Source organism: Botrytis byssoidea, assembly GCF_014898295.1.
Source record: "Botrytis byssoidea strain MUCL 94 chromosome Unknown BBYS_006, whole genome shotgun sequence".
NCBI classification, from domain to species: Eukaryota; Fungi; Ascomycota; class Leotiomycetes; order Helotiales; family Sclerotiniaceae; genus Botrytis; species Botrytis byssoidea.
Window position 1 is genome coordinate 547,467 of NW_024065847.1, and position 14,809 is coordinate 562,275.

The 14,809-nt window shown below is 43.7% G+C and overlaps 2 protein-coding genes across 2 annotated transcripts; both read right to left on the reverse strand.

The window, feature by feature from the left end:
- Positions 1-3,294: 3,294 nt before the first annotated feature.
- Positions 3,295-4,383, reverse strand: EAE97_003619 (uncharacterized protein; the record flags this gene model as incomplete). The annotated part of the gene is made up of 1 exon (XM_038874131.1): positions 3,295-4,383. The coding sequence occupies one exon, from the start codon at positions 4,381-4,383 to the stop codon at positions 3,295-3,297; it is 1,089 nt and encodes a 362-aa protein (XP_038734740.1).
- Positions 4,384-13,120: 8,737 nt separating this feature from the next.
- EAE97_003620 (uncharacterized protein) lies at positions 13,121-13,432 on the reverse strand (the record flags this gene model as incomplete). Its single annotated transcript, XM_038874132.1, has 1 exon — positions 13,121-13,432. The coding sequence occupies one exon, from the start codon at positions 13,430-13,432 to the stop codon at positions 13,121-13,123; it is 312 nt and encodes a 103-aa protein (XP_038734741.1).
- Between the last annotated feature and the right edge of the window lie 1,377 nt (positions 13,433-14,809).

Sequence of the window (14,809 nt, forward strand, 5' to 3'; positions counted from 1 at the left end):
ATCAAGATGACTACCCCAAAAGCGACTGCAGAGATAGACATACCATGTGTCGGCGTGTTTCACCTGTCGCTCTTCGGAAAATGTACGACGCGAAAGAGATTGTCAAGAAGCTAAATCGGATTAGGACTGACAGCAGTATCAACTGGCAAGTGCCCGGATTTTTCTGAATATTTGTAAAATATTCAGACTTGTGAATTGCATGATTAAATTATTTTCCGGGGCATCCCATGGGGGCAAAGTTTATTCGGAAAAACAAAAGAGGAGAGAATGGGGGTTGAGGGGAATGTACCGGAATCCACCTTTACCGAGGATGTCTATGTTCAACCCACCATCTGTGGATATTGGGTAGCAATGGTTTATCCAGCATCGAATAGCTACGGAGTACAAGATGATATGAGTATGATACCTCAGATCTGTACATGGTGGCCAGGATCTATAACCTAGACCTTGCTTGGTATATTCTCTGAAATCCCAGGGATCAATATTCTTTGGGCAACCATGGAGATGGCGCATGCCACTCAAAGATCTTGCTACTGTAGGATTCCAGAACTGGTATACCGAATTCTCGCATCATGAGAGGACTCCCTCTACCCCATGCCTGGCGACCCAGCTACGGTGCAGAATATTCTCGAAACTCTTGCTTACTTCTCTCTTGGCCAAAATATACGTATAATACACCCAGACACTCTGTAGATGGTGGCGCACTTCGTACCTGCACTGCCAGTTTGCCTGGTTGAATGCAATGTAATGTAGCTATGGTAGCTTTTCAGAGTAGCAACTCTACTAAGTACTAGCAAAACAAACGCTTTCTACTCGGTGAAGGTTCTAGCTTTTTTCTAGCTCTCCCTGCAATTCTAGACTTCTTGCTAACAGAATGCTATAATCGAAGAGCACTTGCTTTGCAGTTCTGTATTCCATACGGAGACTTTCGAATTATTTCTATTCTTCAGGTTTTCTTCTAGACTTGGAAGGTAACCGTAAGCATGAGTAGTGGCAGTTGAAATGTAATCAAGATCGAGGCAAGTAGAGACGACTTGACTGTATTCACAATGGTAGATACAGATGGGTGTGCATTAGTGTTTGAGTCTACTGCAGCGGGAGAAATGAATATTTGAAATAATAAAGAGAGAGGAAATTATGTCATTTAGTCTGGATGTGGACAGTTCGAGCAAATTTCTTGTATGCTCCCTTCGAATTCCAAGTTTTTGCATGAAGTAAATATTTGTTGGAGTTTATCATTGGCGCTATCAATAACCTCCTCATTATTTTTGCCTTGTTTCTTCTCAACAAACGCGGATAGCGGAATACGCACGCACGCACGTACGTCTGCATAAGGCACATACTAAAATCACGAACTACTTCTACCCTGGCCTTAGCGAAAATCATCACATACCTACATGCACCCCCTCCATCTTACTAACTGTACTGGGAATAGCGCCAAACGAATGACTCGTGCCCGTTGAAGTAGATCTACAACTTTATTACCGTGGCCCGCCTCGTCCACTCCCCTCGTGGAAAGTGGGCCTGGGTGTGCTTTTCGGGTTAGAGTAAATCGAGTCAAAGGAGTAAGGGAATCACGGAGCTAATGTGGCTAAGTACTCGGTGTGACCGTTTGAGTTGCAGTGAACGAATAATCGGTTGCTAACGGGTTCGAGAGCACTAGTTGTGCGTCACTGGGCGAGTTTTGCAGATGAGTTGTGTGCAGGGCATATCTGAGAAAGAAATGAAGGATGATTAATTGAAAAGAATTCTTCAGAAGCTATAGCACGTAGTGTGTATAAGTATACTTGCTCGATTTGCTTAAAGGGGGACGTTGACTAGTATGGTGGAATGTGGAAATTGCAGGTTTGCGTTGGCGCTTGGAAGCGGATGTTACAGTCTTGCTAAGCGGATGCGATGATTTGCAATGATTTGCGAGTTGCTGGGGGATTTGCAGTGCAGTGAGGGTACTCGGTGCAGCGACGAAGCTGGGGGTAATCACATACCGTTCTTGGCAGGAGATGCATATACATACATTCAGTCATTGATCTATGCTGTATATGATATCAAAACATGTATGAACTGTCAATTCTAGTAGAGTGGAACCGTATGTGGCCTGCAACTTGCAAGTTTCTACACTCAAGCGATACTGATTAGTTGATTGTCATTGCGTTGTTAAGCATGGTGTAGTCTTATCTGTAAGATGCCAACCTCTCAGCGTGAGACACACTTTTGTCCAACAAATTAGTATGAAGTTGATTGAGTTGACACTGACACTGCCGTTAAACTGCCAGTTTCAGTATCATGACAGGAACGTTTGGTCATGCCAGTGGACTGTTACCGTGAAGCTTGGAGAACATGCATTGGTGCGTTGTAGTTTCAAAGATGGGAAGTAGACCATACACTGACACCGACTATAATGATACTGGCAGTTGAATAGCCACGATGCGTCAAATTCAAACTTGATTGACAGGAACGTCTGGTCATGCATGTCTGCAGTGGAGTATATTATGAGTAGAATTGTGGATTTGAATGGAAGATTGCATTGATGCATTGACGTGGTTTCAGCTGGTTGATAGCGGGTGTATTGACAGACCTGATGGTGAGCTTGGACTTTGGACGTGGGATAGCGTTAGGTGTCGCAGCTTTGATCGTTTGATTGTAGGGTTGAAGATGTTACGAGTACTGTAATACGAATTGAGTTGAAGAGATTTTCATCATCGTCCGAGATTTGCTAGGTGGCTGTGAGATAGTGGAGCTTGAGGATTGATAAGTTATACCTTAGATGCAACGGATGAGAGTGCAATATAGTGATTGAGCTACTTGTAAAGTCACAGTAATGTATGGCATGTGTCTATTGGAAACAGCCTATGCTTTCATCCTCCTTTGATTCCTAGGCATTCAGATCGCCGTCTCATGAGAGGCAATAGTCACATTTGCACGAAGTAGAATACCAAAATAGTATGTTTTGATTATTTATATTATTTGTTTGTTTGTTTATGACTATCTGATGCTATCTTATCCTATCCTATCCATCATCCATTCATCGTCCATTCAATCCAGGGTATCTACAAATGCATAAAAATGACGGCAGCCTCCCAATCCATACTGTAGACAGTAGAGTAAAACAATAACTATACTATAAAAACAAAGATATACAGCCGGTCATAGGCATTAGACACGTAAGAAATGCGTTCGCTTGCTTGCGTACATGAAATGATGCTGTGATTCTTTTAGAGTTCCGTCCTTCCCTAAGTAACTTTTGATATACATAAAAGAAATATTTATCTTCTAAACCCATCCAACTTTACTCGATCATAGTAAAAGGTTCGTAAGTTGCATCCTCGTGTCCCTCTCCTTTGCCTCCCGAGAATAAGTATTCCCAGGACTGATCGATCGGATAGGGGCCAACTGAATATGTTGAGGACTTGGTGGCGCAGTCAATGGCTGTTGAGCTCCTCTTGGAGTTTCTTGTTGCTGTGCACGCCCTGAGATATAATACTCGCGTTGATGATGTGAGTCGCGAGGTGGAGATGGAGGTAGGGTACTAGGGTATTGTTGCTCTGAGCGACGGTGTGGGTAATTCACGGATATACTCGCAACGCTCGGGCCTCTGCTGTGATGAGAAGATTTTATCGAGTTGAAATGTGCGTGAGTGTAATATGATTCTCTTTCTAATGATGGATGACATAATGATTGTGATTCAAACTCTGATGCGTATGGTGAGGTGTTAGGTCTAATTTGAAGTTGTGGGAGAGACGGTCTTCGAGAGTTGATACGGTCGAATGATGAGAGAGGTGGAAGTTCGAGGGAGGGTGAGGATGCTACTCTGGGAGAGATGGAGAAGTTTGAGCAGGTGTCTGAGATTAAGGAGGGAGCACCATCGAGTGATTCTGCTCGGGATGCTTCGGATACTGATGGTGAAGGAAGAGAAGTATGTATTCTTCGAGATGAAAAGGTGTCAATGTGGCGAGATGTGGTGTGAGAATGGGAGTGAACTGGTCGTGCAAATGATAGGGTTTCAGATTGCTCGTTGAAGGAATGTGAGTGAGATGAAGTCCTTCTACGAAGAACCAAACGACGTCTTCGGTTCATGCTTCCATTCCACCAGTTCTTTACGGCGTTGTCACTTCGTCCTTGAAGCCTTCGAGCGATTTCGGCCCATCTCTTGCCCATCTCTCCTACCAATCTTTCGATTTGAAGTCCTTCTTCAGGACTGATTGGGTCGTGGTTCAAAGTTGGCTTGAGGTTTTGGTGATAACGTTCTCGACATTGCTTTGGCGACCTTGAACCGATGAGTTGTGCAATTCTCACCCAGTTCAAAGCTCCTTGTGTGTGAACAAGTTGTACCAAGTACGAATCTTCAGCTGGCGACCAAGGCCCACGTCTATGAGATGATGACATTTTGAAGAATACTAGATGCTGAATGATAAAAGTTGAAGATAAAGACAGAAAATCAAAATCAAAATGAAGGTGATGATGATCAGTCGTTAGGTTGATGGGCAAAGACGTTGGGATATAGGAAGCTCCTAATCGGTCAACGGCCCTAAGATGGAATCGGAAGTTCGTGAAAAGATGCCACAAGAGCGGTCAAGGTCTCGAAAAGGTGTCGAAGAGCTCAAGTGCACGGTTGGGCCGCGGACTAGCAAGTGGATGTTTTTCAAAAACACGAGGGATCAAGGTATGTGTTTTGGTTGTGTACCTGAGCCTGGGACACGAACTAACGGCTGCTCAACGACTGAAAGTTTCCGCGACTACCCTTATTATAGAATCGTCGCTCGGTGCTGCACTTGGTCCTGTGAGTCTCAAGGAAGATGTTACAAGTGGAGATGACGCTAGATATTGTGGTGGTCTCTGGTCTTGGGATGCTTCAATCTCGTCTCTTGATCTAGACTTGTGATGGCGGCAGTGGCGATGAGAAAATACGATTTTCTTTGGATGAAGGGTGACCCTTTCAGTTGAAGCGGAAAGTAGGGAAAAAGCTTGAGCCAAGAGAGTCTGTGTGGTCAAGATTTTAATGATTCGAAACGCAACGCTCTGATGGGGGACCGAGTCGCGTAGATAGGAATTTTTCTTTCAAAAGAGATGAAAGCAAATGCTAGTTATCGATGATATTGAAGATGGATGGACTGGAGTTATATTTGAGAACAGGAAACCGATGGATTGGTATGAAGGTGTTGAAATAGGAAAGACAATATCGGGTTGAGGATGGGGCTTATGTCTTGTAAAGTATAGTCGGCGATGGGAAGTATGACAATGATATACATTGATTTCCAGGTAAGCCAGGGACGTAGGGATTCTTACGAAAACATTTTATTGGCGGGCGCGACAACGATCAAGGTCTTAACAGGGGGGTAGTGAGGATGCTTCTGGGGAGGGGTGATGCGTGTTTTGGTATGGGTAGCACGGATCCTGTACAGTTTCGATCGGATAAACTCAGGGTAGGGGTAGATTTTTTGGGACTTTTTCTGGGATGAGAATGGAAAGTAGGGATGATGGTAAATGGTGTTTTTAGTCCAAGTGTATGGTGTGGGTGTATGGGTATTGGTATTGGGCCCGGGGTGGATTGTTTGGGTAGCGGGGACGTGATTGATGTGTGGTCAGTGGATGTTGTGCGATGGTCTAGGTATGGGTGGGCGGGTTTTGAATTTTGTGGTAGGGGTGGTTGAAATGGAAGATGAAGACTTAAGACGTATAGAAATGTAGTGAGTGGATGGTTTGTGCAAACCTTGAAAGATTCGTTTCGTCCCGCTCTTGCTCTTGGGAAACCTAGGGATAGATTAGAACCTAGGAAGTTTTTGGAAAGCTTAGAAGAATACTTTTTGGGGGGTTTCTGATGCTTTGAGACATATCTTACTACCAAACTAAGCCAACTCGGGTTCTTGAAGGAGTAACATCATATATTGATGATGAATGATCCTCGTTGGCGTTGCGGGAAGGCTTCTGCACAATACCCAATCTTTCGGGTTGTTCAACTCTTCTTTTGCCCCATCTTGACCGTAAGCATCCATGTCTTCCATGTTTACACATCGAATATGTAAATAAGATGGCTTCTGAACCCAGGATGTGCTACACTGCTACATTAGTAACATAGCTGGCAACGTACCTAAGATTCAAATAAGATGCGAGGAGTGTTATACCTAGAACATCATTGACGTGCGAATGGCACCAAGCTGCAAATGGAAATAAATCCATCCATTATCCTATGCAGCAAAATAAATCAAAGAAATCCGTACAAACTAATTAGATGATTAAAACACCGAAGAGCGAAACTACGAAAGGGAGTGAAAAAGCAAAATGGGGAAGTTGATTTGGAATTTATTGCCTAGCTTATTCTAGTTGAGTAACATCATACTGGGCTAGTGCGAGCTCTGGAGTCTGGACGGGATCTTAGTCTTCCACCAAGGGAGTTACCCGCGAAATGTGTCGTTAGAACTTAGAAGCTAGGATCTTTCTCAGGTACTTGGGTTTGGACTTCGGTGTAACATCAAATAGAATACCGTACAGTCCGTACCCAAGAAGAACACACACCCCATCGCAGCAAAATGTTGACGAGAGTGGAGGAGCGGAGGCATTCGAGGTTTGGCGAATATGGCGAATATGGCGAATATGGCGATGAAGGGGGAAGCAAAAATGGATGGAGAAAACACAAAAGCACTTACCATACGCTCGCCGGGAGATCCTTTTCATACAAATTGGGTATCTTGCCACTTTTTCTCCCAACTTCCCAACTCATTGAGCAATTCGAGGCCTGGGCGTCATCCAAAAGAGGAAATTGTGAAGGGAAGGAATACATTGAAATTTCTAGATCAAATCCCTCGAGCTATTCTTCTCGCAAATGTTACTATTTTCTTTTGAAATCCGATATCAGCTATTTCTATCGCACCTATCGCATGATTCACCATGCCATGCCATGCCCTGCCATGCCATCTGATAATTCTCTATCTATCTGCCTACAAACAAATCTGACACTTTGCACCAATTGACATTCATCTCAATAATGCAAATTGCACTTTTTGAGATTTGTGCGGTATAGTTGATACCATAATAGACCTTTCCGGGTCCTTTTGGCTGAGAGATGGCGTCAATGCGATGCAACTGTTCGTAAAAAGTGACGAATGTCTATATCAAGTTACCAAGCATACACAGCACGCATTTTTCTTTCTTTCTTTCTTCCTGAAATCTGAAATCGTGATTCAAAAGGTAAAACGCTTTGGGGTTGTGGAACCATTCCGAAGTCAGCTGAAAAATAATAATAATAATAACAACGGAAGATTATAACCAGGTTTGATGAATAGTACCAAGGTACATCATCTTTAACTTTTGTTCATACCAATGAAAGCCAATGAAAGCCAATGAAGGGCAATGATGGTCATGTGCTATGTATATTTGTATCTATTTGAAGTAAGAGAGTGGAGTTAGTTGAATTAAGCGTTTGTTCATATTAGGTCATTATTGGAATTGGAGAATGGTAAGGTGGTCGGTGCTGCGAAACGAAAGCGAGTTTAGCCCCTTCATCAATGATGGAATTGTGGCCTTTCCTCCTTTCTGCCACTAGCCATCGCTTCACGATAGATGGAGACTCTAAAGAGATCATGAAGTGGCTCATATGTGGACAGTGGATAGTGGACATAAAGAAAAGGGCGAGCGAGCGAGCGACCGCTGCAGTAAATGAAAAAAAAAGCCCCGTCGTAGATCAATTAACAACCAAAACTCACTCCACTGTGCCCAGCAAAAGGTGTGGACCAACTTTAATTTGATGAGATGGGAATCGTGGGAGGGATGAAAGCTCCAGCTATTCGAACTAATGTCAGTTCGGAAATAAAGAACGAGAATATCATGAATCCCATCCTCTAGAATTTTCCGTTGTCATTTGGCCATGTGGCTACCGGTATCTCATCTCATCTACTTGGTAACTATCCAAAAAAAAAACATGCAATTGGAATGTTCTAATCACTTCAATATTTCCCCCATCGTTCTGGGACTTGTCCGCATTAATCCCTTTCCGAGGCTATTCATAATTCCCCTCGGCCAATGATAACTTCATACGCACCTCCCAATTCCATTCTCGAAACCCGAGAGATTGCACTTTAAAATATGCATATCCTTTAGTTCAAACCTTTGTCTTGTTGTTCGCAGGCGTGGGTACCTGGTTCCATTGCCTTATATTCCATGTCATTAGCATGTCCTTCCTGGGTCGGTCTTCCTCTGCTCTTGGGTCATTCATCAGTCAGTACATGTAGACATTCTCCTTTTGTAACACACTCTCTGCATTCACTCTCCCATTCATTTATCATGGCACAACACCTAATCCCGAACCGCTCCCTTTGTCCCATCACATCCGCCTTGTGCCTTTTTTTAATATCCTTCGGTTGTGTCCAATGCCTTCGCTTGCTTCCGCTGGAATTCCCCTTTTCCAGCTTGTGTTTGTGCGGCCATGTGCTCAGGTGCGGGTTGTGTTGTTGGGACGGACTAAGTTCAAGACGGAAATAAACGGTGCGATATGATGGGATGGGATGGGATCTCACAGCGCAGCGCATCACATCACATCACATCACGCCGCCCATTCAGTCGGTACGGCAAGTACAGTAAGCTCTGGGAGATCACTGTTATGCTTTTTGTTCGCGAGGCTTTAGGGGCGTCTTAATGCCATGACTTTACGCCTGAACGTGTAGGCTGCTGAGGACCCCAATGCACATGCTATTTCTGTACCTGTCAACAAAAACGCCATCATATGGGATTATTGGATTATTGATTTGTGTAGGCAGAAACATAGAGAAATGCGAGCAATGGTTTATGCGCATCATACTCGATTCTATTGGCCTGATATCATTTATCATGTCAATTTCTCTCATATCGGAGGAATTCCATGCCTCATGCCTCACCTGATAAAACACGGGCCCAAATATCCCTCTCTTTCTCCGTTTCTCTCAGCCACGGCCAGTTCGCCGGGATAGATATATGGATATGGATGGCACAGCTTTCGACCGGGATTCTGGTTTATCTGTCGGGATTCCCAGGTTCACAATGTCATATAATATGTATGAGCACCATGAAGAATAGATGATATTCCGTTCCACTCCAACTCCAAGGATAATGATTTACACATTATTTTATTTGGGACAAAACGATATTTGCATTGCTTTGTGGAACATCGATATACGGCTGGGCGAGCTAGGAAAATAACTGCTACGGAGGCACGCCGCACTGCAGATCGCTTTCGCTCCCGCCCGAGTCCCGAGAGTGTGAATCTCTCAACACGATATTCAAAATTCGAAATAATTATATGATTTGCCCAACTAAGGATGCAATTTAATATATTACTCTTTATCTTTGTCTTTCAGTTGTCAAGCTAGCTGAATTGGATACATACAATGTGATCATTTGTGGTCCAGATTCGTAAATTTTAACTTCCCCGAATGCTCAAGCTTTCATCTCAAATACCCTCCCTCCTCCATTTAGCATTTTTTTGATTACTATACATCAAGTACGTACCTTGGTACGTCCGTACGTACAAAAGAAGCTTTCTACACCCCTTCAAAACTATTGACTCTGAGTACCTATCTCCACCCAAGAAGTCTTGATGTCACCCACAAAATAATCTGATCAAGTAAGGCTTGCGACAGAGATCAACCAGAACCCTTACCGATCATACCGAGGAACCTTACCTTCCTCCCTTGGCTGTTGCATGCCGGCGTACAAGATAGAGCCAGACGTACATATATCTTCTTCTGTATTCGCTGCACCTATCCGGATCCAGCAGTAAGGTTCACGGGCTGGAAAGTTGTACTAATACCTGCCGTGAACACGGTGAGGTAAGGGTGGATAAATAACGGTTTACAAGGTGTTTGATGGGATTTGGTTCACTCATTGAACATGTATTCTAACGAAATGAATTTTGTTTACTTCGGGGGTTAAATGTGATTGACTCTTGAGTGTCTACCCAGGTAGACCCAGCTGAAATTGCTAAGAGCTTTGGACGATGCAGTAAACAACCGGCACTTCGAATACCGTGTGCAAGGAAGGAGAGATTATTCCATGAGTGCTGAATGTCGGTACAATAGACCCGCCCCAGCCCCAACTGGTGATCTTAGACAAAAGATCAATGATCAGCAGCAGCTAATAGATCTCATCAACGATCATTTTCCAGCACTACGGTAATTCACGATTTTGTAGATCTGCCATTCCGACTCTCCAGGAAGTCTCCATCGCAACCCAATATCAATAAATCTCCTCCGGGGAAACCACTTTTCTCACCCTGCCAGTGTCATCACATCACCCCCTTCATCGCAATGTCACACAGTATCAAAGCTTTAAAGTCGTGATCCTACTCGTCAGAACCATAACGTTTGATCCAACCCATCGGGTCTCCCCAAATCTGCAAATCACCACCCAATTCCGTTTAGGTAAGTAGCATATGGTCGCCGATATCCCCCTGGCAACACTTGGCGCTGACAGGGGCCATACGATGCAGGCACTATTAACGTCGTGACTCGTGTTTTATGCTGTGCTACTCTTCATCCTGCTGTGTGCGGAATTGTTATGTTTCATATGGGCTCTTCAATGTTGTTGTAATATCCGTCATTGGGATTGCTGCAGTCACGACGTGCAGAGAGATTTTGTCGATATTAATGTTGTACAATGCGGTGATTCAAGAGGGTACAACAGAAGCGGCACGTTTATCGTCGTGAGGTTAAGTAATTTCTCGGGATTTCAGGGGGTCATGTTTCTTGTTCCTTCCTACCGGTATTCAAGGAAAGCAAATCAATTCAATATTTTGTCACCTGTAGCCATACAAGCCGATCCCCCAATGTCCCAGGAGATCTGGAACAACGATAATGGGACTTCAATGGTGATGACAGTGGTTCAACAACAGAGAGCGGCAGAGTACGGTACCATCCGCCGGGGTTGCAAAATGGACATTCGTGATGGATAAGGTAGTATTGCTATGGATCGATATTGTCATTTAGATGCTGGGCTTTCTGAGACGATGCTTGCTGCTATGATGATGATCGGCTGAATTAACATAACAGTATTTCATACCCGGGCTCATATCAATCATATGTACCAGTACTATTGCAGAATCCGAATCCAATATTTGGACACAATGGAAGCAGGGTTGTGTTATTACCCAGCAAAAGCAAGGAAGTGAACGAACATGATGCACATCACACCGAATGGGAATTCCACGGAAAGATTCCCGCTGATGATTACTCACCTTGTGTAAAATCTTGTGGCTATTGTAGAGCATGCAAGAGATAGATGAATCGGTGAGTGAAGTTTCAGGTGCAGGGAATTGAAGTATGTTTTTGTTTGCTTTTTTGTCTTGAGTGGTTCCTGTTAGCTTGTCCCGATGATCGAAATTCAGCCGTTGAAGAAACGGAGATGGGAACGGGGATAGGGTTCAAACTGGAAAAAGCAAACGAAATCTCCAATTAATATTTCAATACTTGGTAGCGAAAGCCAAGATAACCAGTGATGAGCGAGGCGAATTGGATTTTGCTCACAGTGTCCGAATAAAAAATGCTGATTTCGTATAAACGACTTCCTTATATTGTATATATTATATGCTAGGTACATAGGTAGTCCAACTGCTCAACCGTTTACGGAAAATCCTCGGCCAGCTCCTCAATTGCCGCCTCCTAGGACTTAAAAAGGAACTACTCGCACAAGCAATCCAATCACCATCGCTTTGCTCCGGGCCTACGCCATGATCTACGGGCACTTGCTTTCGCTTGGCTACCTAGTTTTGCGTCGCTGCGCTTGTGGGGTTGTTCCGTTTTGCACCATGTATTTGGAATAATTTTCTTGCTTCCAAGTTGTTATTGCATTGTCCAAGCTTAGTGGCTGAAAGTTGGAAGAAGGAGATGGAAGTGCCTTGATCCATGTCTGAACGAACACGAGCGAGCGAATGAATGCTTCCTAGCTCAACCAGATATTTGATGAGAAAACGTTCGCTAGTGTATTGAATTAGATAAGCTAGGGCGAATAGCTTGCCAGCTGTCAAAGGTTAAGCTGGGTTGAACTTGTATGTGAAGGATACTGGAGGGCTAATGTCACTACGTTATAGGCTATAACTTATAGTTTACAGATAAAGTTTTGGACAGATATTTGCACGTCGGCACCGAAACAGATGGCGTAGTGGTGCATCGTTACTAGGCATAAAGTTGGATAGGCTCTATATAATGGATGTCATATGGGAGTTCAGAACATGGGCAGGTAGAAAAGAGTTACATTCGGATTGTTTTTCCCCCTCGTCATGCCCCAGCCTGTGTGAAGAGCGACGAATTACCTTACACGGATAGGAGTCTCGATTCACGGATGTGTACTTTTGCTGGGTCAGTTGGTCGATCAGGGCCTTTCCAATTATCATCTACGTACCCATCTATATGTAGATCCTATTATTGATCTTGGGTATTCAAGATGGGGTATTCGAGTTCACGCTTCTTATTTCTCCAGCTCACGTATCCCTGATATCATATCAATGTAAGGAGCATCAACTGTAGAAAAGTTTCAGAAATGCGCTTTCAGGATAGATATTTAGGCACCACAATTAATGAACCCTTGATATATATATTGTTCAAGGATGCATGTGAGATTTGTATAATTCTTTTTTTGCCTCTCAGCAATGGTCCCAGATACACGGATATGAGCGTCGGTATGATACCCGTCGAAGGAATGGAAATGGAAGCCCGAGAAAAAGCAAAAATCCGTTGGAAAGCTATTTTTGGTAATAATCATCCTTGAGACAGATATGCGAGAGATGGGGGATCCCATGGCAATGGTTACCCCTGTGACGGGATCCTTTCACAGCTCTATCCGTCGGCGCATGTACGAGGGGGTGTAGAAGTTATTGAGGCTCGAGATGGTAAGTGGTGGTATTATGTAGTATCATAGTAAGTGAGGCTGATGTATGGAGAAGATTTTGGAGCGTTCCAGGCTTAGAGATATTCCCTGATCTTAACCTTGAAGCACTTCTTCCCCTACAATCTATCTCTGACAAGTAACAACTCTATCTCCAGTAAGCTCAATCAATTCAAAATCTGAAACTGATGTACCGACTGCTGTTCCTAAATTAGAACCTTGGAATAAAAACATCATAGCCTTGAAATGTCGGTATCGGACAGAAATTTCAAGCGCCCTACGCCAAACCATCACGGGCACGCCCACTGCTCAGTCCGATCTGTTTATATATGGGGATGATAAACACGGGATCTCCGTAAATAAATTGAGGTTGAGATATAAATGGGGATAACGGGGGCAGTTTATTGATCTTCAGATCGAAAGTCTCGTCTTCGACAGGGCACCCTGAAGGTGATTTAAAGGGATCTTCATTCTCAGTGTTACACTTTGAATGACGGATATCAGATATGTACCCATCTTCGCAAACTTTTCCTCCGTTTAGAGCAAGATGGAAAATGAGTACCAAGATCTTATAGCTGGGGTTATGCATCCTTGATACGGATTATCATGGTTGTTGAGAATGTTTGGTAATTGGTATGGGATTTCTATGGTTCTAAGCCTTGACCTAGAAACGGCTCTTCCCCCTTGTCCAACCACAGGAACCCTTGCCCTAGCACCTTACCCTTTTAGGTTAATTTTGGCGATTTCTTGAATGAGGCGCTGCGTAAAAAGGCGAGAAAGCAGATGAGGCTACGATGTATGAATTTCCCTGATCACCATGACTAAGAATCGAATCCAGGTGAGAGAATTGACAGTTCAAGAATAACTTTGATAGCAATGCTTTCGTTGCTCGTTGCTTCCTGCGTTATGGGGTATCCATTCAGCTCATGACAATTGGCAAATCCGATTCGTGTAGATCACCTTCGCCCTGGAAACAATACTGCAGCATTGTTCATGCTTCATGCGAGATACTATCCATTTAAGAACCGGTGTGGAAGATGTGGCTGAAGGTGTGCGTGTGCACATTGTTTGTCCAATGCTGATCATGTTATTCTGCGTACATCGAGTTGCATACCCGTCTGCAAGTTTGCGCTGCCATGTACAGTTCCGACCGTTGCCTTCTATATTCATTGGCTATCTCTTCATCTGCTTCATTACCCACAGGTAAGCATGCGATCAAGTACAGTAGTAATGAAACCCTCAAAAAGGCCTAGAAGAGCCAAACTAAACCGGTAAGGCGGAAAGGATCTGCAGAAATCTTTTGGACAAGAGGTCTCGCCAATCTACAACTTGGTAGGTGGTAAGCAAGCATAACGGGTTCAGGAAATGTTGCTTTTTCTTTGGAGTATCAGCAATATACCACGAGGTGGAAAGCCGACAATCCTACTCGATGTATACACACCTGATGAGCCGCTCTAGCCTCTATCCCCAAAAAGGCGAGTGGCTGGACGGGACAATCTTCTCACGTTTCCCCCCCCCCCAATTTTTAAAGACATCGCCGACATTATTATTTTGGCGTTTAAAACGGTAGACAGATTATTTGCGATTCAAGACAACACTGTACGGTATTCGTATGCCTAAAAGATACTGGGGTACCTTTAGACATGTATCACTTATTGGTAGAATTTACGAGTGAATTTTGCGATGATTAGTGCACATTCCCCTTCGTTCTCTACCACTCGATATTTCCAGCGGTCAATATCGATAATGTTGTCGCTCGGATTTTTAGTATTTCTGCATTGCAACGCTACTTTGTGACTCCAAAGATTCGGATTTCATCTGAGAGTATCATTTCGGAATCCATTGTCAATTAGAATCATCGAGATCTGGGGGAGCTACCCATATTGGGACGGCCTTATATTTATCCTCATAGTTCTTATGTACATGTAAAATTTTGTAGTCTTCCATTGCAGAAAGTATCGGGGAC